Below are 27775 nucleotides of genomic sequence, written 5' to 3'. Positions count from 1 at the left end.
AATTATTTTGATGGTGTCAACATATGCATATGTGAGCCTTAAAGGGGTGCACTCTAGAAAAGACGGTTCAATAACTAAGGGTTAGAAAATCTGATCTAGAACATTTTTAAGGGTTGGGTTTAGGCTAGAGGGTAGGAAAATATACTAAGATTTGTTGTTATTAAGATCCTAACTTTTATTTTTGCAAGTTTTGCCAACTCTAGTAGCATGGACATTACAACTTGGCCTCTCTTCTTGACATATTTTTTCCCAACAAGGGTTTCTCCATGTAAATCTTGAGTTATGTGATGCGCTTATGTTATGTGTCTCATTGTTTTGATCTTGTGGTGATGATATTCTTTACTCTTTTTTGTTATAAGTTCACAAGAGAGAGAATTATTAAGTACTATGTGTAGTCATGGTTTTCCACATTAAGATAACTTTTTTTCCAAATTTACTTAGAAGTTTCAAATTTCATGTTTTTGTTGCCCAAGCCTTGTGCCTCCTCCTTTTGTTGATCTTTCAGATAGAGATTGGTCCACACATTTTTTGGTATTGAATATATCTATTTTCCAATAAGTTGTAAGTCATTATACATTATTGATATCCTTAATTAGAGCAAGCTATCTTGCACATGATCATGGGGCATTTGCATTAATCTTCAACTAGTACGTTATATGTTCTTTCTTTTGTCCTTATTGTGACAACAGTAACTTATGTCTATACTATCATCCTCTCCAAAGGTGGTACTACTAATCCAATTCTATTAATTGGAGCATCTTTATTTAATTTATTTGACATACCAATGAATCTCTTTATCACTAACACCATACTAATAATACCACATCACTTTTGACAAAATAAAATTGTATTTAATTAATTATTCAATTCTCTCTATTTATTCTAAATAATTTTCAAAAAAATAGTTAAATTCATTATCTTCATTTGTTCAAAACAAATAAAAAATTCAATTATCATCAACTTGGCCATCCACACTTACTTTGTTGCTTTTTAATATCAAAGATATGACAATCAATAATTATTATATGAAAATCAAATCACTAGCATCTTAAACATTCGTCTAGCAATAAATCTCAAACATGCATAAAATGTGACCTTGAAAGTCACCTAGTTAATCGAATATTTTTTCATTCATTCAAAATTAATTAAAATTTTACCTAATTTATTTATTTATTTTCTCGGCTGTTTTAAATTAATTTTAAAAATCAACTATCCATGTGTTCATGCACAGTTGTTGAATAAAAGCACCCAAGATCATTTCAACCATTTTTTACATTGAATATCATATCTTCTCTAGAAATTATATAAATTTACACTTCATCCATCATCAATTCAGAGTCCATGAGCATATTTATTCAACAAGGGAATGATTCCCTTGATAAGTCAAAGTAAAATCATTTCTCCATCTATAGAAATGTGGATTTAGAATGAAGAGCTTAATTATTTTGTAATGTATCAAACATGAATTAGCCACAAAAATACCCCTCTATGACACTTAACCTTCGCTTGCACATGTAGCTCGACTTCTGGCACCCTTTGACACCTTTCCACACTCACCTTCCGACACTCATCGCCCTTCAACACTTGACACTCTCCAACATCCTTCACCACTCGACACCCTTCGATACTCGACCTTTGGCCCCTTCAACACTCGACAGTCTCAATTGATATGATTCAACTATATGGTTTGCAGATTTCAAAATAGCTTAACACATATCACGGACCATCAACCAGAATGAATTCCTCATAATGGAGAATTTGTGTTTCAAATTATTAAAATATATCTCAAGTTACATGAAATTAATCTTCAGGTGAAGACCACAACTTTGGAGTACGAAGTGAATACTAGAATGATACTTCCACCAACATGCTAGAGTGATGAATGACTCTCGCTGAAACTGCAAATACAAACAATGGAGAGTCTTCTACCTCTGAAACTGCAAACACCTTTAGCCTCTAGTTTCTAGCAATACAAAGAAGAGTTTAAATACATTTCATGATAGTTTACAATGGACATCTCCTTAAAAGACCTTCAAGTTAGAATAGGTTATAAGACAAGCAATATTTTATTATCTTTTCATCTTGGCTCGTGTTTAATAATTTAATATTATTAATTAATTATAATTTTTCGATATTATTTAAATTTTACGACCATTTAATTAACTTTATAACTTTATAAAAATTGAGGGCATTAGTTGTATGATAAGTAGGTTTCATTTTGCTGTGCTTGTAACATGAATACACAGTTGTGTTATAATTGGATTAATCCAAAAAGATCAACAAGACAATGAAAAAAGTTTTGGTGATAAGGAATGAGATTTACGAATGAAGAATCCAATGTGACAGATTAGATTTTTAAAATTGTTAGAAAAAGATTATAAGAAATTCAAGTATTCCAAAAGCTATGACAATGGACAGAGGTTTTAAGGGTTAAAATACCCCTATTGATAAAAAATTTAAGATGCTTATTAAATAGATGATATAACTGTATGATTTAATTGTATCTATTGCCATCACATTTTTACTTGGAATTGTAAGATAATGCTAATTTATACAGTACATGTCACAAAAGTACTGTCAATGATGTTGAACACAAAGGTAAGGTAATACGAACAATAATCAAATACATTGGTTCCCCTCCTTCCACATGCTTGAGTTTATGTGGGCATCCTTCATTGTACCACTTAAATATAAATCAAATATTTGCTTGTACATCCCAGCAAAGCCTAGGTTCTTAAACAAGTCAAGATCCTCTGACAGATGTGTACTCCATGCACAAATTTCCAGAAGATGCACTTGAAAAGGAAGTCGGCATTTATTTGCATATTGAACATTTTACCTGTAGGGCATGTATTAGCATGCATCCATGTCAAGCATAAGCTCTCAACGCAATGAGTAGATATTTACACCATTCCCAGGTGGATACCTTGCATACCAAAGTGTTCTTTTTTAACTACACATTTAGCAACTCAATATATGCAGCATATGCTTTAAAAACAATAGATGTCAGCCAAAAACAAAACAGTAACCATTCTGCTTTCACAACTATTCCACAAGGCCTACAATGGAATGGCACAAGAATCTAGGGGTGCCGTCAAAGAGAACTGAATATTCCATCTTGTTCAAAATATTAATAGGTATCAGTTTTCATCAATGTGGGTTGCAAATCCAATGCACAATCCGGTTTGATTTAGGGTTACTCTAACAACAATGAACATTTGACAAGTTAAACTAACATGACACAATCATATATGTATGCTAAATAGAAAAATATAAGATGGAAAATTGTTATTTCTATTCACTCAATTCGAGTCAACTGTTCTAATGAGCTCTCTTTATTTTTCAACTTTTCCACTTACATGGTCCAGAAGCCTTTCTAATAAGAAAGAGGCTGAAGAGTGAAAAGCCCAAAGCAGTGCATTGCAATCACTATGCTTGGACCTTACTAAACAAAGGCTTATGATTCTATGCTCAGAATTTCCCCTTTTCTTGTGATGCTAAATTCACAACTATGTTGTGATTGGATTAATCCTTAAAAAATTGTACTGCAGGATGACTTACAGGGTATTGCATGCTCTGAAAACTCTTGTACTGAGATTTGTGGGTGAATAGTCCAAAGCAATGCATTACATTCATCATTTCTCGCACCCACTTGTAATGGCTTAAAGGTGCTTGCAATTCAACATAATATAAATGATTGGATTGGATTCAGGTCATTCTTGCATTGGGATCTCAGATCTCCTCACAGGAAGGTGGCATAGAACTTGTCTTGACTTCCAACAAAAAATCATCTGACAGTTATGAATACCTCCCTCTTTTGGTACTATGTGGATGTAGATCCAAATCACCTCCACTTTCATTCTCCTGTGCACACTCGTCCAATGCAGCAGCCACGTCCATTGTTTTCCTCTTTAAATGTTTCTTACCAGACCTAAAGAATCACAAATATAGCTGTCAAAACAGTGGGGAGTGATGGAAAACTCCCAGGGAAAACGAGAGCAAGCCTTTGCAAGAACATGAGAAATACATATATTATCTATTTTCGAATACATGAGAATTACATATATTATCTATTTTCTAATGAATCGTCTAAACAGAACAGGAGGATAAATGGAATCTGACAATATAAGTCAAAGATTTACAGTACATACTCGGTTATTCTTGACTTGGGAGGGTACATTTCACGAAGTCTATCTGCTGGTATGTCAAATGGATTTGTTGTTGCTCCACTTGCAGATTCAGAGGTTTGCATTGACTGATTTCCAGTAGACTCTCCTGGAAAGAGTATAACTCGTCTTACCTTAGAAGGAGAAAGCAATACTGGAGCATTAGGAGACGCTGGTACTGGAGGCATAGATTGGTTTACAGCCTTGGAAGGCTTTGGAAGCAAGTCAGGCCTTGTGGGAACAGGTGCCGAAGAAAAATATCTGCATAAGCACATGCTCAGGATTAGTTCAAAACTTTTAACATCTGCAAATCTAAATGCAGCAATGAGATCTGTGTTTCTCCTTTCATCAAAATTCAGCATCGCAATATAAAGCAAAGACCTGTGTTCTAATGCTTGTTGTGCAGAAATCCTCTGTTTTGGATCGAAGGCAAACATCTTTGACAACAGATCCAAGGCATCCTCAGTGGCCATGGGAAATAAGGAACGTATAGGTTGTGCAGGAACTTGCTGGAATTCAACAAAATCTGGAAGAGCATGCATGTCTGGCCACTGTGATGGTTTAGGAGTTCCAAAGGCTGCAAAAATCTTACCTAGCTGGTCAAGATCACCATTACCCTGTAGGCATATTTTAATCAGAAAACTATTGAAGCCCGATAATACTAGTCAATAGTACTTTAATCAAAATAGAAAGGAAGCTAACTCAATTCACGTACAATAGATAGAGAGTAATACTATGAAGTTTGAACAAAATATCACCCACAACACAACTCAAACTAAGCCCTCCTATTTTCAACTGTTTTTATTTAGCATCCAACAAAATATTTTCAGGTATCTAATTTTCCAAGGGTCTGTAGGGTTAACATATTTTGTCATATCTAGTTGTCATTGTAGCCTATTACTAGAGTCCAAATTGGCAAAGAAGATTTGTGCGCTTCTCTATTTCAACTCAGATAATCCTAGCAAGACAACTCCTCAAGACAGGACTACCTGATGTTGATGTCATGTTATGATAAAAACAAACCAAAAAAAATACAAAGAGATAATTTGCCAAAAAAATAAAACCATTATCATGCCACTTTGGACAGGCAGCATGATGAAATCTCATTCATGAGTGTCATGTAAATCAATTATACACGTCGTATGTATGAGAATGTATCTGAATATATATTCATAATATGTCATGTACAATCAATTATATGTGTCGTGTACATGTATCCACCTCGTGTTTGATTATAAGAACCTACTCGCAAATTTTTTTGAAATCTTATTAAAAAAATAATCAAAATATCAAATATGAAATGTTAAGTGCATAGTCCCACTCCTAAATCAAGTAAAGTGTTTAATCCTTCTAATAATTGTGTGTGAGATCAATCTCACTTTTTACTATAAAACACTGAAAGCAATAGTTCTCTAAAAATATAGCTATATCTTCATTTTGTTTGGAGTGAAGTTCTAAAACCTCTCTATATGAGTCCAAGCAAAAATGACTAGAACTTGAGGGACTCCCTCTGAATCTGTCTGAAACGTCGACGTACCCTTTCTTGCATGTATAATTTAATAGTGTACGGTGCGACCAATCAAAAAAAGAGCTAGATGAGAGTAGCCTATTTGTACTGAATCCTCCGGCCAATCTTCAAGAGTCTTGATATATTGATGATGTCTGTAAATTATGCCCATGTAGTCGACAAGTCCATGGAAGATGATTATACCATAATCAAACCAAGTAATTCCCTGATGAAAGAAGATGCTAACTAGGATTAAGTGGTGATGGATGTTGAGCAAGACTAAAGAAAATAAAGATGTGACAACAGCTATTATGAAATGAATATCAAAGATAGATAATGTAATGTCTCTCCCATTTGATTTATGTAAGTCATCCTGATGGATCCAACCTTGATGATCTTGCTTCATAAGTGATCATGATTGGGACCCGTGAGTGGTCTACACCTTGGGGTGATTTGATTATTGTTGCATTAGATGGGTGATGTATTTGTGCTATGGATATTTATATCTTTCTTGCAGAAAACTTTTATTATGGTGCAAATGAATGATTTAAATAGATTATTTTAATGAAATTAATTATTGACGCACTATTGCTTTATTATAATGCATCTACACTTGATCGAGATGTTTATTGTGCAGGACTTGTATCCCTGGTAGTGGCACGTGGAGTTATTGATTTGGCTGTTCATACTGAGCCAATATCATCCCTATATGGGTGATTTATCTGGGTTAATTAAAATAATAAAACCACCAGTTAATTGGTAATCCGGATTCATTATGCATTTGTGATTAGACATGTGAGTGTTAGTGCATTTAGGAATCTGCAGTGGTCGCAGAAGTTATTAAAATATTGCAATTTAATAGTTTGATGGGAATTTTATATTTGATTTAAATTTATTTCTATTCCCGACTAATTTGTCATAGTTAAATTCCAAGCAATTGGAAATCCTAGATTTATTTGGGTTAAGGGAGCTAATTAGATTATTTGATTTAAATAATTTAATTTATGTCACTTTGTAAAAGTGCATATATTGGCTAAAGGTGAGTTTGCTCTCATGTCTCACATTTTAATTCAGGATTTTGGAGCAAATCCTCCAAAACCCCTTGTAAGCCTTTGAGTGATTTGTCTGTTGGGTAAGTTGTGCTTGTGGGATCGCCGCGAGAATAAACTCATTGGATTCGGAGTGGGAAACTCCTCCTTTGCCGAGAATTTCGTCGACTTTGGCACCTTCGTTATTTTCTGGCGTCAATTCTTGTTTCTGCCCTTTTGGTTGTGAGGTAGGGCTTTTTTGTTTTAATATTTTTGGAATCTTTAAGCTTTTGTTTTTTGTTGCTTTAGGGTTGCAGGCTAAGTTACCAATGCGTTTGGGAATAGGGGGGATGCAGATGCGGATGCGTTCTGGTGCGCGGATGCAGGAGGATGTGCGGGGGACGCTACCAGGAATCATGCCCTTCTCCTGTGGATGCGGGTGGGGTGCTTGGGAGAGCATCCTAGGAGCATCAATTGAGGCAAACAAGGTGTTGAAGAGGGTGAAGAGGAGGACTGAGAAAAATGTAGAGATGTGGCCATACAAACCGTACAGTCTAGTATATTATCCATATGTTGCTCAGTTCTACGACAAAAAGGCTCCCACTGGTTACGTGAGGAATGTGGACTCCACCTTCCCAAATCCACAGAGGAGTGATGAAAAATACACCTCTCTTCAGTAACAACAATCCAGAAGCTTGTTCAATTATATAGACTTTCATGCTCTTCTCTGCTCTGTTATTTTGTGTATATAATAATTATTGTAACTTTCTCAGATTCAATTTATTCTTTTCAATCCGCCACACTGTTTCTTCTTTACTTACGCTAATAGGGGAGAGAGCAGTTAGTCTAAGCATGATGTACAGATATTATGTTATACAAATACATAATTTTTCAAATAAGTGGGATCATTCTATTTATTAAGGGAAAGCTATGAAGTATAGTGTTCCAGTTCGATTCATTTTAGTCAAGTACTTTACTTTGATCCAGGGGAGACAAAAATTATAGTTGACAACTTTACATATATATATATTTATGTATGGACGCACCCAAACACATCCAAAATCCAAAAAAAAACCCGCACATCCACGCATCAGCACCCCGCACCTGCATCAGCATCAAAACCAGCATCAGTAACTTAGGTTGTAGGTTGAGAACTAGTCTTCCCTCCATTTTAATATGTTTATTTGGCCTGGTAGGGCGTATGTGAGCAAATTGGAGTTTGTGGCTTTGAAATTTAGAAGTCTGAGTTGTTATGCTAGCCGTTTTTGCATTCAAGCTTAGAACTTGATTTTTATTTGATTTTTGGAAGTTTGGCAACCATTTGGATAATGGGTTATAATTTTGTTGATTTTCAACAACGTTGATTTTTGAACAATTTTTACATCATTTTGTTTTATGTGCCGCCAAGTTTTCTTAGGTATTTCTTGGCATTTGTTTTGGTTGTGGATTTGGAATGTTTGTTAGGTTTCCAATCCAGCCATAGTTTTACTTTACCATCAGTGGGATTCGTGTTGAATCCGTACTCCTGGATATAGGTCCATTGAGTGAGCTTGTTATACTTGATTCATTGTTACATTTCTCATATCCAACCATTGTTTTGGTATTACTCCCACACACGAGCACGTGCGCATGCATATGACAAGATCTTGCAAGACTCTAACTCCCAGATATAGGCCAGTTGAGGGATTGTTCATTTAGGGGTTGAGTTGGGAACTTGCATTGCCTTGGGGCACTCATTGTGTGATGAGCATGGGTATGTAGGATAGATGTGTGGAGTGGCTTCTCTCGTGTACCCCAGCCTAGAAGTGGCCGACAAGGTAACATGAAGAGGTTCTAATAAGTGAAAACAAACTTAACTAATGGGTAAATAAACTTAATGAAAGATAAGATTATGGAATACTTGGCATCTCAAGGGAGTTGATCAAAGGTATGTGTATGGCCCCCTAAGGGAGTTGATCAAAGGCACAGTGCCAAGCCTTCTAAGGGAGTTGATCACAGGCACAGTATTTGGCCTCTTGAGGGAGTTGATCGAAGATACATTCCAAGTCTGGCCACCCAAGGGAGTTGATCGAAGGCTCGAAGTACTTTTGCTACCCGATGGCAAGCAATGACACTCCACTAGAGTCCCTACATAGTTATCCTTAGTGCGTTTGATCAATGACCTATTCTACTGCATTATCATCTTGAGTATATAGATGTTGGTTTCATGTTCTTGATTGGTATGTGTGTTAACTATGGGTGATTGTCTTTTGTGATTTTGGTCGAGTCACTGTCTCCACCAGCACGACAGGTGTGGACCTGCATGTACCACTTGATTGGGAGGTGTAGCTACCAATACCACTATTGGGGACTGATGTACAGAGATGGTTTACTACCAGTTTGAGGGCAGTGTTGGATGCTCACTTGGTACTTCGGTATATCTAGAGTATGTTCTCTTGTGATTTATGCTTTACTTTGGATGCATTTAATATCATGTTTAGATAATGTTTAGTATGTTACTTGATGCATTCCTTCATCACCATGACATATCTTATTGCTTAGTTGATCTTTCTGAACCTTGTTTTGGATTAGTGATGTATTTGGTAAATTAGCATTTTGGATATACTTGTGCCTTATGATGTTAAATGTGGTTATTGGTAAGAAAGATCTCATGAGACAACTCCAATTATCTTGTTGGCAAATTGAGATTCATGCTCGGGGGTATGGTTAGGATCCTTGAGATCTCGTATGTCATTATGGTAGAGAGGAAATAAGCACGGTTGAATTGAGTTGGTTATATCACATGTGTGTTTCTTATTTTTCACTACGATGTTGTTTATGCTCATTTCATATAATGATGATGTTGATTAGAGGGATGTATGTTATTTAAATGTGTATTTTAGCTTTATTCAAGTTCTTAGATTTACTTTTATGCTCTCAAGGGATCATTCCTCGATTTATGTGGATTTGGTACTCCCCGGTGTAGAGGCTTCATGTTTTCACGCTTTCCTTCTTGTATTTTTGTGTTGTTGTCGAAATTTTGTCGCCTGGGAGGAACATTCTCTCACGCAACTAAGAAAAGTCTCACGCAAGTATGTATTCTCTCGCATGGCAAAGCAAAGTTTCGCACAAGCCTGGTGGGACAACTCACTTGATTCGTGGGGAAATCTCACACGAGGATGAACGTGTTTTCTCGCGTGACAAACAGAGGGCATTTACACTTGCCTTCTGGTAATTTAAATGTTGATTTTGGATACCCACTTGGGTCTTGCATCTTCCTGGATCAAAACAAATCAGTTACATGGTATAAATATATCATCTTCTTTCTTATACTTACGATATATTTTATGTACACGATGATTCATTTGAGATAGTTTCCAGGCCTCTAGGAGTCTAGAAAATTTTAGTGCTTCAAGATTTCAGACATCCCCAAATTTCAAGGCTTCAGTTTTTCAGACTTAGCCAATTTCAGGGTTCAGGATTTGTTTTTCAGCATAATGTCAAGTAGATGAGTGGATGTAACCTTGAGCCCTTGTCTTGAGCATGACCGTTTGAGGGTCGTTGCTTACTATTCTTGATTATGTTGTGGTTAGTTGGAAATGGGTGTGTATGTTTAACCATGTTAGGAACTTTTACTTTGGGCTTAAAAAGAACATCTTGTTTGGGATTGATAGTTCAGTATTTCCCTCTTGGGATCCGTGGATGTTATCCAAATCTCCTGTGGATATTCTCATGATTGGTGTAATCTTTGGCTTTAAGTTATCTTTGGAAGTGTTTGTAAGACTTCCACTTGTGTAAGTGAACATGTGAGTTTAGTCATGTTCTCTATTTTATTATCTTGATTAGATGTTTCATTCTTGCACTTGGTTGCTTTATGTTGTTGATAAAAAACTTATTTTAAGAATTTAAAAAAAAATTATTTAGTGCATGTTTTATCCTTGTGTTCCAAGGATCTCCGGTCAGGGCATTACAAATAACTCCACAAATTCTTTAGAACTATATGAAGTAACCCCTAAATAATACAGATAAATAAGAATAACATCCCACTACTTCAGCTCTTGTACTGTCGAAATTTGGAAACTGTTATGACACAAAACCAGATAATCTAAATTAACATTCAAAAATCCTGCATACAATCAAAGATCCACTAAAACTCTAAAGGTCGCACCTCCTTCTGATGTTCTTTACTAGAGACATCTCTCCAACCTGGCCATTTTGAAATCAAGCAATTCCTCATGTCACCTCCTAAATGTTGAGCATATAGCTAAGTCCAGAAGCCTAGCCACATGCATTTCAAGCTCTGCCTTAATGTTCACCCAAACATTATTACAAAGATTGGGTGGTCCCTAAAAGGAAGCCTCCCAGCTAAGTTGCCAGTTAAGGTTCTGTAACATTTTTCAGGCAAAAACAATTGAGTTTGGATTCTTCATACGAAGAAACATTTAAAAAATCATAAACATATAAATAGATGTGGCCTAAAATTATCAATTACTTTAACATGGCGCCTTTCATCCCATCTACTCTAACACGTCCCTCCATCCCCTGACTGAAAACTTGGTTGAACATAGATTAGTTCTGATATAGACATTACTAACTATATGCCACCGCAAATAACAAGTCAATGAATTGGGTATTGTAGTTATTGCCAACTTTGTTAGTTTCCATCTCATAACTATCTGTGGTAGCATCATATCTCGAGTTACCTTTGCTTGAACAAAGATTGTTTTATTTTCTATATCATCCTTTCATTTCTCAAATATGGTTCCCAAACTGTTAGCCATGAAATTTAGGGGATTCAATTTGTGAGCATGCAGTTTTCTCTTTTTCTTTGACAACTTTGCCACCATTTCATTCACGATCAGACAGCCACGCCTATTTTCATTTTTACTTCGAGTTCTTAAATCATTATGACCCCACTGTACAACAGGCCAGAGTTCAAATTTTCAATAACACTAACCAACAATGATGGAGAGACTGAAATACAGCAAGATTTCACAAGGCGCCTGCTTTTGCACTAAAATATCTCATCAATCCTAGCTCTCCATATGTGCGGAAGGATTTCAGATGATAAGGCATGCCAATGTAAAGTTGTTTTATCAAAATTCCTAACAAACACAGAAAGAATTCCATGCCAAGCAATATCATATGTACAGATATCAGAATTACTAAAAAACCCAGAAAGAATTCAATGCCAAGCAATATCATATGTACGGATATTAGTTTTCCAGAATCCATCATAGTTCTTGTTGTTGCTTATGATTTAGATTGTGCGTGTTTAATAACACCAATGTTTCAGATCACACTCAGTCATCATCACCAGGATGATAAATAGCTCCTGAGTAGAAAAATAGACTTTTCCTGCTCCATGCTGACTAAAAAGAGGTGGATTTTGCACAATGAATTTGAAAAGGCACGAAAGCATGTTAGTAATCAGCAGATAAAAATAAAACACTAAAGGGAAGAGAGGGGGGGGGGGGGGGGGGTGGTGACAGAACAATCACAAATAAATGCATTTAATAAGATAGAACACCTGCAATGCTACGTACAAAGAGTTGATTTTTCCTAATATATGTTTCTTCAACGTTTTGAGAGGAAGCTTTTCATTCTTCCTATATATATTAATGGTGCCCCTTCACCAAGGGTCACCACACTTCACATGTGACCCTATTAATTATTATATAATTCATATATTATATTATTAAATTAATATAATCATGTTCTCTCAGTAAACATAAAAATTATAATTATATTATCCCAATAATTATATTATAACAATGAATATAATTATTATATTATCAATATAAGAATAATTACTCTACTGCCAACCACGTGATCACTAATGCAAGATTAGCAAATCGTTGCTCTCTTTGATAAGAGTATGAAGCCTATCAAGATGCAGATTGAGAAGGATAGTGGACAGATGAAATGATTCTACCAAAGCTTCTGCCTATATTCTAAAAAGCTTCATACCCTACAATTCTCAGTTCCTACCTTTCCAGGCCTATAGTTCCCCCATAGAATTGTAGGGGGCTGGTGCATGGTAGGCTGTGGAAACCACTACTACTGATTATGGTTGACCCTATTATCAGATTATTCGCCTAAACTAATCTTCCGATAGGAAGGGGGCGGGTGGCCCTACTATTAAAGGAGCAATCACTCAATCAACCTTTGATGGGCCTGAAGAATGGTTAGAGAAGGCCTCCAACTCCATACATAAGTTTCTATCCCCCTGGACATGGGATACATGGTCGAACCCAACTTATATTACTCGTTGGAGTTCATCTTTTGTTCCGAGCCCTTTGAGATTGTGTGGTATGAGCTTTTATCCATGCGCATCAATTGGTTTCAGCATCAGTTTGCATCCATCATTATAATATAATCAATAATTATATTCACACCTTTATGTTATCTATGTCGGCCTAACTTAATCTGACCATAGCTACAATAACATCAACACAAAGACTATAGCAATATTGGTCTTGACTCTTTGTTTTATTATATTTATTATTTTATATATTTTAAATTAAAGCATTGTTAGTTTTTGTACTAATACATTTGCTATTTTTTACATATTAGATTATTTATCATTATTAGGATGTGTACTTAGTACTGAAGATGTTTTATTTTATACTTTTATTGGCAATTGTTATGTCCTTAATCTTCCCTCTTTTCTAACAGTTTATTTTTATCTATTGTTTATTACACTTCCTTTTGTGTACAAAAAATAAGACTCGACAGTCCAAAATAAGACTCAAATTCAGGACTTGACAACAACATCGGCTAGGACTCACCAAAGAGGAAAGTCATAGTTTTACAAGAACACAAAAAGAAATTAATTTTTGATCATGTATGCTCATCCTCTTCAAACCATACTTCACAATGCAGACCTGTTCTGGGCACCAATGAGTGGAATGAAATTAGAAAAAAACAGTGTTAACCTGAGTTTCCGGGACAAGGGAATGAGTTTCCAAGAGGGAAAAAAAATTTGTCAAGGTTGGGAATGGCGAGGATACGGCAAAAGGGATGGCTATATAAAATATAGGGAAATTTGAAAATATAAATGACATTTGTATGAAAATAAGAATAAAGCACGCCATTTAAACATCATAGAACCTTGACATACAAGTCTACAATTTTTTATTGTTTCAAAACACAATATGCATTCAAGATTCGGAAAATTGGAATTCAATTTTCATTGTCAATAACATATATGCATGTGATAAAGAAAAATGCATAAATAAGTTTATTATAAAAAAACAAAATGCACAGAGTGTTGGCAATTGGCATAAGATTGTGAAGTGAGATTGTTGGCTTTGGCTTGTCAAATACCTGACAAGTTGTGCCAAATAAATGACAGATTGTCATTTATGGCAACATGGCAACACAGGTGTAAAAGAAACCAACATGATCGATGACACTTAGTCATGATTGGTGATGTAAGGTAAAGTGACAGTTAACATTCACTGCATCATAGACAAAGTAAGAATGTTAAATTGTCTAACAAGTGGAGAGATGAGATTAACAATTGGAAGGTAGAAGCCAGACAAGTATGCAGAATTCGAGAAGGAATATCAACATGTAAAACACATTTTGACTTATCAAAATGTGCCAATGATTATCAAAGGCAAAGATCAAAAACGTGCCGATAGAGATGTGTGAAGCAGAAAAGGTGCAAGCACAGCAAGCAAGTAATTCAAACGAAGGGACACGATTGAGCGGCAAAAAGAAGTCAAGCGGCAAAAGGAATACATGTGAAAGAAGGATGAGCAGTGAAGCAAGTAACATTGAACAACAAAAGAAAAGAGAGAAAACGGTACAGGCAACAGAGAACAAGTGAGCAGTGGATACAAAGCGCCAGGTGAAGACACATACAAAGAGGTGATTGCAGAAGCAAAGATCAAGCAGAGGGAAGTTAAAGTGAGAGTAGAACAGAAAGGATCTGATAAGCAAACAGTGACAAAGACAAGCCAACCAACTTATTGTTTCCTAACAATTACAACAAGGGCAATCTTTTAACTGGGTGGACCTTAATCAGTCTTGTTATTGTAAAATCCCTTAACAAGGTGGACTCTCAGAAGGAGTTCTAAATCCTGTAACTGGGGTAGATCCTAATACATCTTATTGTACTCATAATAGCATACAAAGCATTCCTAACTGGGTGAACTCTCAGAAAGAGCTCCTAACAAGGCAACCTTTTAACTACAGTGAAAGGATTTGTGGGTACCATGCACACCGCAATTTTAACCTTCTAACAGGGGTTTTCCACGAAACCAATATACTGGTGTTATAAGTGGTACAAATGATTGGTGAGGTTAGTTTATTTAATTACAGCAGTTATTTGGCAGAATGGTTTAATTAGTGAATTGAATTAGTAAATTACCTATTGCACTCCCCAGTATCATTTCATACCAACACAAAGGTTAAGTACTGCCATATAGTTTCATGTTCAATATAAAAATCAAAATACATAAAAACAAAGCAAAGCACACTACTGCCAACTCTGCATCAGAATCAGACTCATCTGAAGGCAAAGAGGGATAAAAGAGCTTAGAAAAGTTTTGTTTGAAGCAGCAAGTATTGAACAGGTAGGTTTAAAAAGAATCTATTCTGGCTCATGAGCGCCTGCGATGACCAACATCTTAATCTGCTAATGTTTATGTGATTGCAAATCCAGGTCCATTATTGTATAAAGAGATTAATGATGTGACATTCATTTGTATTTGCTTGTTTATATTGATTATCATTTGTAATACTTGTCACATCCCCAAATCTATATCACTAAATTTGTTTATGCATTTGCATTTTAACCTTGTTGCTATTGTCAATGAGAGAATACAAGTTAAAAACTTGAAAATTTTATGCACGTTAAAAAGAATGGAGAAGATGCAAGTATAAGCCACATTTTTTACTTTTTAGGACATGTAAGGTGGGGCCCACAAACCAATCCCCCCCCCAAAATAAGGCAAAACGAAATGGCATTTTTTATTCCTTTTACTTTTTTGTTTGTAAAACATTGAGGATGGACAACTGTCCTTGGTACAGTTTGTGGCGGCTAAAGCTTCCTTGATTGCCTTGGGACTTGCATCATCCCTCTTTTTTCAGGTGACGTCCTCGGGACTTCCAGCCGTCCTCCCTTTTTTGGGCAACATCCCCAAGTTTTTGGGACATCCCCACCAAATTTTCAAATATTGGGGACATCACTTGGCTGTCCCCAACTCTCTGAAACTCTTCCATAGTGGTCAATCAATCAACTAAACCAAGTTCCCCTTGATTTTACAACTTGTCCAGGCTCAGAGACTTGGTGAGAATATTTATTGTTTAATCCACAATTAGATCATTCAACAATTAAATTGATCTGTCTTCAACCAGTTGTCGAATGAAATGACAATTAAGGTCAACATGCTTGTTTCTCTTATGGAAGTCCAAATTTGTGGCCAGTTTAAGCACCCCTGAATTGTCATAATAAAGTGGAGTAGGAATTGCTTGAGACATATGCATGTCTAAAAACATCCTCTGAAGCAAAACCGCCTCACAAGTTGCCTTAATTGTTCCTCGATACTGAGCTTTTGTCACAGAAAGAGCCACCCCTTGTTACTTCTTGCTAATCCATGTGCCAACACCATATTCCAAATGAGAACATACCCAAATGTTGATTTTTAGTATCAATGGAGTCTCCCCAATTTGAGTATGTAGAACCAAAAAGTTTGGGATTGTGACTCATGTAGTACAAGAGACCAAAATTAGAATTGCCCTTCACATAACACAACACATGCTTTACTGTTACCAAATGATCAGCAATTGGGGTAGTCATGAAGCATGAAATGTAACTTACTGCAAAACTAAGATCAGACATGGTAGCATTAAGGTAGATGGGACTACCCACCAAATCCCAAATGAAAACATATGTTTTTTGTCATTAATGGAACCTCCCCGATTTGAGTTTGCAAAACCAATAAGTATATCATGCCTTATGCCATATAGAAGACCAAAATCAAAAGTGTCATTCACATAACGTAGCGCATGCTTTGTTGCTACCAAATGATCACCCTTGTGTCACAGAGCATGATATGTAGCTCAATGAAAAACTGTGATCAAGCCTAGTAGCGGTAAGATAGATGAGACTGCCCACCAATTGCCTAAATACTCCACCATAGGTGAATCTGATTCAGTTGTCAACTTCAGCCCTTGCTCCATAATTGTTGGTACAAGTTTAATCTTGCACCTGAAACTTGTCCAGCAAGCTGCGAGCATTACTTAAACAAAATAAGAAGTTACTACCTTTAGTCTACAAAACATCAACACCTAAACAGTAGTGCAGAAATCCCTAGTCTAGCATGCTAAAGGATTGATAAAAACTATGTTTGATTTGATCAATCAAAAGTGTCAAACTACCAATAATAATCAAGTCATCAACATAGACAATTGGAAGAAGAATATCATCACTAGTGTTTTTGACATATAGATTAGGATTAGATGGACTCCCATGAAAACCATTATCTAGAAGGTACTTTGTCAATTTTTATGTACCAAGCTTAAGAAGCCTATTTGGGGTAGAGTGTTTTAACTTGTCTACACACCTGATGTTCTTTTCCAACAACCTTAAAAATGGGAAGCCCAGTCATGTAGACTTCTTGCAACTCATTGTTGAGGAAGGTACAGGAGCAAAGGTCTCCTCATAGTCATAGTCTTCTTTCTCCGAGAACCTCTTAACAACTAGACGGGCTTTATACTTGTCTCAAGGATTTTGACAGCTCTGTACTTGACTTTATAGACCCATTTGTAGCCAATATGCTTCTTCCCTAGAGGAAGATTTAGAAGGACCCGAATGTTAGACTATGGTGTTCAACTTCCACAGCCTTTTAATGCTCGGAAATCCCTTTAGCCTCAATACATGTTTGAGGATCATAAACACTATGCATGTTGGTCATTAGAGAAAAGTTGACTATATATTGCTGCTTGGTCTTGCCTCTAGAAGATCTAGCCTCAATGAGCTCATTAGGACAAAGATCACTAGTGGTCTTAGCCCACCATTTAGGCCAAGGAGTAGAAGAGCCAACATCAAACGTGGAAGGAATAACTTGAAAAATCTACATCATCATTAAAGTTAGAATCTACGTCATCCCTCCCACTAGGTGAACCAAATGGAAGAAAAACAACAAAATTATTATCCTTCAGAGGTTGATCGTCAAAATTTTGCACAAACGAAGAAAGTTGAAAAGATAACATCATTACTAAAGACAACATCATTACTAAAGATAAGATGATTAGTCAACATCAATCAGCCAATAAGCCTTGTGGTTGTCACTGTACCCTGTGAGCATGAGCTTTTGACTCTTGCAATCCAGCATGGACTATTGGGCATCTAGAATCCAAAGAATTCAAACATATGCTAAGGAGCCAAAGACTTTCAACAGAATGATCCTAGGTTTGCGACCAGCCCAAGCTTCCTTGGGATTCTTCCCCTTAACAATCTAGCATGGACCGTTGGGCATCTAGAATCCAAACATATGCTAAGGAGCCAAAGACTTTCAACAAAATGATCCTAGGTTTGTGACCAGCCCAAGCTTCCTCGGTATTCTTCCCCTTAACAACCTGTGTGGGAGACCAATTCATACTGCTTCTACCCAAAATTTCTTAGGAAAACCTTTGTTCTATCATTGACCTAGTCATATTTGTTAGTGCAGTTTCAATGTTCACTAATGTTGTTCTAAAGTAGAGTTTAAGGTGTGGTTAACTAGCATTTCATGTCGTGTGTACCATAGAAGCTAGAGAAAGCATTAGAACAAAACTCCCCGTGCTCACCCCGCACACCCATTATACAATACCCTAAATCTTTTTCTACAAAGGTCTTAGATTTCTGAAATACAGTAAACACATCTTATTTTTGTCTCAATACACCTGCATTTTAAGACTTAATCAACAAAAAGAAAGAAATACCTGGCACCAGTAGTAAATGTATTCATGGGACCATGGGACCACAAACATTAACATTAACCAATTGTAATACCTTTAAGGCTCGCCATGAGTCACAATGCTTGAAAGGTATCATGTTTCTTCCTAACCTAACAAGCTCTACAAACTTGGTGATGTTGAATCTAAATCTCAAGTAAGCCAACAACTATATCCTCCCAAATAAGCTGAGCACGATGGTGTATTTTCATGTGACCATATTGTTGATGCCAAAGACTGCTGATGGAAGATTTAGATGCAAAAGCATGCTGAAGAGAATCACCCAAATCTACAAGTCCATACAACCACAGGAATGTGAGTGGCACAATCAATAATCGAACACTTGCCTGAAATAAATACCACATCAAGTTGAGGAGAATGCCGCAAAAATTTGGCTCACAAAGTAGAAATTTAGTTTCATACGAACAATATAGTCTACAACACTTTGTTGATGATAGCGTACTCTTCTCCACTAAAAAGGAGAAGCTTGTGAACTAATCACGCCAACAAGTGAAGTGTCGAGAAGGCCAAAGTCTATGTACCAAGTAGAAGGCTTCACATGATTTACAAGGCATTTCGCCATGAAAGCATAAAATGCATATACTTTCTACTTTGAGTGCTCTACACATTGGCCTCAGGTTGAGACCCTCATTGCTTTCATTGTTTAGTAGCAAACTGATTTCAACAATCCTTTATCAGGCGCCCAAATTTTTGGCAATAACTATACTAAACTTTCTTCAACTTCAAGCTATTTGGAGGCTAATTGGAGCCTTTTTGCTAAAAGGATTGAGCTTTTCCTTTATCCTTATTTTAAAAAAAATGGCTATGAAGGCTTGTTCTGAGGAGGATGAAATTATACTATTACCAAAATGTCGTTTCTAACGCACTTGTTGCTAAGTTTGGTGCAATAAGTCTAAAAAAGTTAATATAACTTGCAATAATGTTAAGAGTTTCTACAAAGTGCTCCTAGGATTTAGGTAGACTTTTCAAAGTTATGACTACCATATCCTCTCCCTCCATTTTTCAACCAATGGCCTCAAGCCGATCTCAAATGTTTGTAATCTTCGTCAACTTTCCCTGTAAGGACATACATATATTTGATGTCTCGTGGAGATCCTTCAAAATAGAACAAATCTACACATATGGCTTAATGGATGACACGAGGTAACTAATCATCAGTAACTGCAACCTTGATAAGCGTGCACTTCTTCATCATTTCTCACTTGTGTTGTATTTTTTTGTAATTGAACCGTTGATTGCCTTTCAACATTACGTTGGTCAAAGACACCATCTACATGTTTCAAAGGCTTGGGAAACAAGAAATTTTGAAGCAAAAACTAAGAGTGTTGAACCCGAGGCATCGATCCCAATGCGCAAAGGCAGAATCAGGTACACACTTCAAGAAAGATGAAATATGACAAACACAAATATTGAGGTAGGGATTTTGCATAGAGCCAAAAATAATTGACGAAGACCCAACAATCTTCACGAAAAAATACCCCCAAATAATATTTAGGTTAAAAGATATATAAGCCCCAAAAAATTAAAGGGTTTTGTAAAAACCTTCGCCATCCAAAAAATCTACAAAGATTTGAAAACTTAAAAATAATGAAAAAATGAGTGTCACCAAAGGATTGTGGGAATAAAACCCCAGTCCAAGCAAAAATCTGTTGCAAACTTGAAATGACCAATCACAGAGAAGGAACTAAAAACAACCTTGTGCATATAGGATTGTCGTGGATGAAAGAGAAAACGACAAAAAAATTCATGATTAGTAGAAATCTTCTAATGACAAACAAAGAAATATACTTTATTTTGAAAACAAGAAGGGCACAAAAAACCACACGGAATATAGGAATTATCACAACAAAAATGGAAAGTAAAATATGTCTTTTGTCTGCAAACATGTGAACAAAAGTCTGTGGAAGGCAATAGCTAAATAAATCAAAATCGACTAAACATAGGTCATGTTGACTAATAATCTCATAAAACTTGCAGGCCAAAAAAAAACTCAATTCTAGAACTAAAAATTGCGACCAATATTGCTTTAAAAAAAACATGTAAAGCACTAAAAACTTTTAGGTTTCAAAACCCCTGAAAATAGTCCAACTCATAAACCTAGCACACAAATTTTTAATAGAAAGAAGCAACCACCCAAAAAAACCAAGTTTTTTTCAAGCCTATAAAAATTTCATTCAAAATTTTCTTAGGAAAACAATTTGAATCTTTGCTTTGATATGACATTAGGCCAGTAATCAATAAAATACTCAATGAATTGATTGATTGATCAAATGATAATTTATAATAGTATAAGATTGATGTTTCTATTAAGAAAACTTTGATAACTAAAGTAAATATTAGAACAAATAATATCAACAATATTGACCATTAAATAAGGAATAATAAGGATAGTATTCCCATAACGTATGGATTTGGAAACTCATCAGCTAACAATGGACTTGCATGTGACCTAGCACACTATCACTTACTATATATATGTACATAGAATGTATGCACACCACACAATCAGGATTTAGACAAATTCGCTATCTAATCTTATTATAATTCATGATTAAGATTAATGATCAAGATCTAAGTTGTCGGTTTGGATTTTGGTTTGTATGTGGGCTCGATATTCGGGTTCAACATTCGCTCAAAAAAATTCTAGGTTGGGTTCAGTTTTGGGTTTGTTTGTGCAAGATTTTTTTTTTAAAAAGAAAAATTAAATATATGTAAACATATATAGCAACAAATAAATTTATACACCACTATGCTAATATTATAGCAATTTAGCAACATACACTGCCATATATATTCACGATTTAGTTTGAATAGCATGATAAAATGTCAAAATACACCACTATATCAATGTTTCAATTCAAAAAAAGTAATGCCAACATTACTAATCACTAATCAATAAACACTATCAATCATGTGATCAAAAATCATCAAAGAATTCCTCATCATTAGGAAGATGTAGATTAGAAGCACACTTAGTGCCACTAGCATCAGTAGTCTCAGTTGTAGCCTCAGGATCAGCTTCAACATCACCATGTATCTCATCACTATGTTCACCATCATCAATTGTTAGTGCATCAAAGTGGGCTTCCAACTCTGTAGACTCTGGTTCAACATCCCATTGTTTTGCTCCCCTTTTTTGTAGGTGTTCTCTTTGTGAATTGTGAGCCTCAAGTTGGAATGCACAAAGACAAAGTTATCTACCTTCTTGAAGTTTAGTTGGTTGCGTTTTATTGAGTGGATAAAGAAGTATGTGCTCCAATTTCTCTCAGATGATGATGAACTAGCAACCTATCAAGATTTACAAATTTGAAATTATAGAGTGAAGAGTTTTGAATATTTATGAACAAGAAATTACATATTAGAATCTTACAATTAAATAACTTACTTGTGATAAAATTTTGATCGCAACGGGCTGCAAGAGTTAGTACTTTTGTCCATGGAAGTACCACCATATATGCGCATCAGCATTGCTCATCTTCAAGACCATCAAGACCGCAATCATCGGTGCTCCAAAACTCATAAATTCAGACCTCATTGCTGATTGTGGGTGCTCTGGAAAGAGTCTTCGGAGGGCTGCCTTGTACCATTCAGAAACTTCAAGATCTTTGTATGGAGCAACTCTCGTGTTGTTCCCCTTGAGGATATCTTGGCTATAGAACCTAGGGGTCAATGCAAAGGCAAGCAAATGCAAAGGGCTAGTCATTTTATTACATCTCTCTTCCATGATTACTTTTAGCTCCTTGAAGAACTTTTCATCGAGGTCTTGCTCTTTCTCATTTATGATGGCTCTAATATCTTCAATCATGGAGTCAATGCCATCATATACCTCACCCAAGCAAGGCCTATCCATGTGAGTGTATCGGATCATGCTCAACATAGGAGCAGTGAGCTTCAGAAGGTACTCAACACGATCCCACCAAGAGTCTTGTAATATCCTTCCTTAATGACAGCTGCCCTTTCACTATTAGATTGGCTCCATACACTCCAATTAGCATTGCTTACCATTCTAGACAATGCCTCTTTCACTTTGATAAGGCGTCTCAAAACAATAGTGTTGGAGGCAAAGCGAATATCAGCAACCTATTTTAAGATCAAAACAACAATAGATTAAAAATTTAAAATCAACTATCTATTTAAATTTAAAAACATAAAAAGTTTACTAAACTAATGCGACTAGATTTCTAAACATGTTTAAATTTTAAACAATTGAACTTACCTCCAAGAGCTCCAATTTCGAGAATTGTCTAAATATGGCTTGTGCCATATGGTGGTTTGTGACAAACATTTGGATATCTTGTCCCTCTTCATAGAATATTTTAATCCACTCAACCTTAGTGCCAATTTTTTGCAGCATTAGGTTGAGTGAATGCACAGCACAAGGTGTCCAAAAAATGTGTTCGTACTGCTCCTCAACCAATAAGCCGACAACTCTACAATTCTTTGCATTGTCGGTTACTACTTGAACAACATACTAAGGGCCAACTTGATCAATGGCTTGGATGAGAATGTTTGCAATGAAAGGACAGTCCTTTACCTAACCTTCACAATCCACAGCTCTCAAAAACATTGCACCTCTTGTAGACAATGCAATAACATTCACCAGAGGACGGTTCTTCGCATCTTTCCATCCATTCAATAGTATTGTGACACTTGTTTCGATCCATGAACATTTGATGGGCAGCATGGCAGCGTCTACACAGTCCACCTCATCATGAAGTAAAGTGGTGTGTATCTTCTCATAACTAGGGCCCTTTAACCCCTTAAGAGCATCATTAACTGCTCTCATCATGTATTGCCAATATGGTGAGCGAACAACATTAAATGATAATCTGTTTGCATATACACATCTCGCCATGGCTTGATCGGCAACGTCTCTAGCATCATTTTGAAATGATACTTCCAATGGTCCCATTGCTTTCTTACTTACAAGTTGTGGTTGAGGAGAATGTAAGAATGGATGACCCTAAGTCGATGATTCGGTGGTAACGGAAGTTGAAGGCATAGATGACATTTTTCCTTTCTTTGAAGGCTTACCGCTTTGCAACTGATGAGCAGCACTTGCCCTCCCAGCAGCTTCATCTACTTGCTTTTGTTCTTGAATGTATTTGTTCACAATGCGATTTGGAATGAGGGTTTTAGGTAGCTTTCCGTTTACTCTCGGCTTCCCTATACAAAATTTAATGCCTTTTTTAGGAATAAAGCACAAATGTGCTTTCACTCTACTATAGGAACTATTTGATTCCTCTTTGCAATAGCTGCAAATCCATACACAACCTCCTCCACCCGGCATTGGTCAAAGTACTTTCATGTATTTCCATAATGAGGAGCACAAATGGAAAACTCGCCGAGTTTCCTAGCTCGGCGAGTTTTTCACCAGTTAACTCGCTAATTTAAAAACTCGGTAGTCTGGTAAAAACTCGCCAAGTATTCGGCGAGTAATCGGCAAAAACTCGGTGAGTTTTTAATAAAAACTCGTGATTTATTGGTGAAAGTTTTGCCCGCCGCCTGTGACGGGTTAAAGCGGCAGTGAGTGTGTTTTTTCTCATTCTTTCTTGTATTTGCATTGTTTAGAGCCTTGAGGAGTGAAGAGAAGAAGGTTTGGAGGCATTCTTGGCTGATTGCAAGTGATTGAAGGCGGATTTGAGTGGATTGTAGAGGATTCTAACCAATTTTAGAAGACAAATTTCTTTCCAGGTATGTTCATCTTATCATAGTTTGAAAACTTTTTATAGTTTTATAACAAATGTTCTTTTGTTTTTGTTGTTGTTTGTAAATGTTTTCAAATCATTTAAAATCATTTTGAATCGTTTGAAACCCTAGCTTCTAAGGATATGGTTGAAGTTTGAAGTTTGAATCATTTTGAATCATTTGAAACCCTAGCTTCTAAGGATATGGTTGAAGTTTGTTGTTTGCTAAGGATATGGTTGAAGTTTGAAGTTTGAATCATTTGAAACCCTAGCTTCTACGTTCTAACTTTGTTTATTCATTTTTCAATAAATTTATGTGTAGGGCAATGGTCCAGCATTAAAAAAAATGACAAATCCGCAAGAAGAGTGGCCACAAACACCATGCCCTTCTGGATATATAAGCACTTGGCCTAAAAATGCAAGAGATAAGACATGGCGGTTTGTCTATGAAGCTCCAAATGATGTTGGGAAAGTGATATGCATTCCACGTGAGAGAATTATTTCTGGAGGCATAAACCGCCTCAAATACCACCTTGCAGGAATAAAGAAACATGATTCAAATCCTTGTCTCAAAGTAACTGATGAAGAAAAAAGATTCATCAATGCCCTACTTGCAGCTGTTGTAGAGAAAAATTGAATAGGGGGAGGGCAAAATTAGCTATGAGGGCAGCCATAGCTGAATCTGAAGGAGCTCCTTTTGATATGCAAGAGGAAGAAGAAGCACTTGAGAACATACCAGGATCTCTTCGTGGCCCACGGATCTGCAAACAAAATTTCTCTTTTACCGGTTCCACTTCTTCTACATCTCCTACTTCTTCATCACCATCCGGATCCCCATCAGGGATAGGGGGTTATTTTGTGCCCAGGAACACACCTGGAGCACAGCCATCATTAGAGGGCACTGCATGGTTTAAGGAGGTGCATGAGCAAACTGATATTGCAACATCTAATTTTTGGTTTTTCAACAATATCTCAATGAATGCTGCTGATAGTCCCTATTGGGTCAATATGGTCAATGCAATAACAATATCAGGCAAAGGGTACAAGCCGCCTAATCACAAGGATATGAGTGGAAGGTTAGTATTTTACTATTTAAATTTTAGTAATTGTAAATAATTGTGATTCACTTTAGTTCATTGTTATATTTTAAATCTTAATTGTTATAACTTATTTCCTATTTTTTACTAACACTTACACTTTATTTAGTATTACACCTAAATTTTGTAGGTTGCTTGACAAAGCGGTTGGTAGGGCAACATTATTGATAGAAGGCCAAAAGAAAGAGTGGAAGAAGTATGGCTGCACCATTTTATCTGATGGGTGGACAGATGGAAGAAGTAGAACCATTATTAATTTCTTGGTTGCTTGCAAAGATGATGTGGTGTTTTGGAAATCTGTCGATGCCTCCAACAAAGTGAAAAATGCAGCCACATTGGCTTTAATGTTGGAGAATGTTGTCATGGAGGTGGGAATAGAGAATGTGGTGCAAATAATCACGGATAATGCAGCAGCATATGTGGCAGCAGGTAAATTTAATTTTTTATATTCGAATTAATATGAATCATAAATGTAATGCTATGGTATTATTCAATTTATATTTGATGTAATTTGTAAATACTAAATATGGAAAATTTGTTACTAATTATTGATTTTTTGCTAATCTTTTAGGTAGAATCCTCCAAAAGAGGCATCCCACACTTTTTTGGTCACCTTGTGCAGCACATGTCCTTGACCTTCTTTTGGAGGACATAGGAAAACTTGATTGGGTGAGTCCAGTCGTGGAAGATGCTAGACGAGTCATGAAATATATCTATAATCACCCATGGGTTCTCAGTTTGATGAGAAAAGCCACTAAAGGAAAAGATTTGATGAGACCTGCTATGACAAGGTTTGCAACGGTCTTCTTGACGTTGCAAAGTATTCTTGACCACATATTGGCTTTGAAGCAAATGTTTGTGTGTGCTAATTGGGTTTCTTCACCTTACTCAAAGAAGCCTGAAGGAGAGGCTGTGGCACGGATAGTCTTTGATGATAGTTTTTTTGCAAAGGCTAAGGAGATTGTGGAGGTAACTTCAAAAATCAAAACATTATATTTTTAGTTTATTCAAGTTTCATTATCAATTCATAACTTACTATGTTATTAACTAATTTGTATTTTTCAAATTTCAAATGTAAATGTCTCTGCCCCTGGTTCTAGTCTTGCGCATATGTGATGGGCAGCAATCCCCAATGGGAGGTCTTTATGAGGCCATGGATAGGGCGAAAGAGGCTGTTAGAAGTTACTATCATGGGGACAGTCTTAGATTTGACCCCATTTGGGAAATAATTGATAGGAGGTGGAACAATATGCTCCACCAACCTATTCATGCAGAAGGCTACTTCCTCAATCCCAAATTCAGGTACTATGAATCATGATAATTGATTGTCCTTGAAGTTGGGATTTCACTAAGACTTTATTTTACTTTACTTTTTAAGGTTGTGTAGTAAGACTTGATATCATTTTCTATTTGTTTTAGGGCTGATGATTCCTACTCAAATCCTAATGGAGAGGTCATGGAAGGTCTCTCTAAATGCATTGAGAGAATGATATCAAGTGAAGAGGAGAGAGACCTTATTGTGACCAAACAACAAATCTATGTGGAATCGAGGGGTCCTTTGTTCTCTTCTATGCTAGCAAAGAGAGCAAGATTTACTCAAGCACCAGGTAAAGCGTCAAACTTTAAAACTTTTGCTAATTGATAAGTTGTGCTTTTGATTTTTTTTTTTATTGCTTTATAACTTTTTTTATTTTGTTTTGCAGATGCTTGGTGGGCAAGTTGGGGTGGCAATACCCCCAATTTAAGGAAATTTGCTCTCAGAGTCCTATCCCAACATTGTAGCTCATCCCATTGTGAACGCAATTGGAGCTTATTTGAGTCCATCCACACAAAGAAAAGAAACAGAATGACTCAAAAACGGCTTAATGACCTTGTTTATGTGCACTATAATCTTAAGTTGCACATAAAAAAGGCACAGCTCTTAGAACTACCTGGTCCACTTGATCTAGATGAGATAGATCCTTATTCTGATTGGACAGCACAGGAGCCAGGTTCATTGTTTGCACCAGATGAGATCGCTGATTTGGAGAGGCAGGCCATGGAGGGGGAGGCTGACGCTGATTTTCAGTTCACTATGGATGAAATTGAGGATGAGGACGAGGACGAGGACGAGGATGATTTAGGCGAGGATCAGGCATTACCATTGGGAGGAGATGCATCCTCTTCTAGGACGTCGAGCCAGTCAATAGGGATGTCGAGCGAGGGGGCATAGCCACAAAGTTCACAGTCACGCAGCTCACGCCCTATCCCAGTGCGGGGCACTTCTTCTAGGACTAGACCCCCTTGCTTTCCTGCTAGTGCAAGTGGAAAGAGGAAGATGTGATTGAGTCATTGACATTGT

General features: G+C 36.4%; 3 protein-coding genes across 3 annotated transcripts in view; 2 read left to right on the top strand and 1 right to left on the bottom strand.

The window, feature by feature from the left end:
* Positions 1 to 3306: 3306 nt before the first annotated feature.
* Positions 3307 to 27775, bottom strand: part of LOC149571190 (cyclin-dependent kinase D-2-like) — a 90027-nt gene continuing 65558 nt past the window's right edge. Inside the window, exons 5-7 of the mRNA XM_089812766.1 lie at positions 4548 to 4783; positions 4152 to 4427; positions 3307 to 3931 (exon numbers count right to left, since the gene is read on the bottom strand). Of these exons, the coding sequence (XP_089668892.1) occupies positions 3799 to 3931; positions 4152 to 4427; positions 4548 to 4783 (645 nt within the window). The 3' untranslated portion in view covers positions 3307 to 3798. The remainder of the gene's footprint in view (positions 3932 to 4151; positions 4428 to 4547; positions 4784 to 27775) is intronic.
* Positions 6813 to 7760, top strand: LOC149571192 (heavy metal-associated isoprenylated plant protein 21-like). The gene has a single exon (XM_089812768.1). It carries the CDS (start codon positions 7031 to 7033, stop codon positions 7379 to 7381), a length of 351 nt encoding a protein of 116 aa, XP_089668894.1. The 5' UTR covers positions 6813 to 7030; the 3' UTR covers positions 7382 to 7760.
* On the top strand, positions 26819 to 27767 carry LOC149571191 (uncharacterized). The gene is made up of 2 exons (XM_089812767.1): positions 26819 to 27041; positions 27138 to 27767. Exons 1-2 carry the CDS (start codon positions 26891 to 26893, stop codon positions 27644 to 27646), a joined length of 660 nt encoding a protein of 219 aa, XP_089668893.1. The 5' UTR covers positions 26819 to 26890; the 3' UTR covers positions 27647 to 27767.

The sequence above is a fragment of the Cupressus sempervirens genome, chromosome 2 (genome assembly GCF_028749045.1).
Source record: "Cupressus sempervirens isolate cs-2001-9-10 chromosome 2, ASM2874904v1, whole genome shotgun sequence".
Lineage (NCBI taxonomy): Eukaryota > Viridiplantae > Streptophyta > Pinopsida > Cupressales > Cupressaceae > Cupressus > Cupressus sempervirens.
This window is presented reverse-complemented; position numbering and strand designations above follow the sequence as displayed.

Coding starts and splice junctions, on each gene's coding strand:
- LOC149571192 (XM_089812768.1), top strand. CDS start 7,031: ATGCGTTTGGGAATAGGGGGGATGCAGATGCGGATGCGTTCTGGTGCG.
- LOC149571191 (XM_089812767.1), top strand. CDS start 26,891: ATGGAAGGTCTCTCTAAATGCATTGAGAGAATGATATCAAGTGAAGAG. Junction 27,042..27,137: donor AAGATTTACTCAAGCACCAG/GTAAAGCGTCAA, acceptor TTTGTTTTGCAG/ATGCTTGGTGGGCAAGTTGG.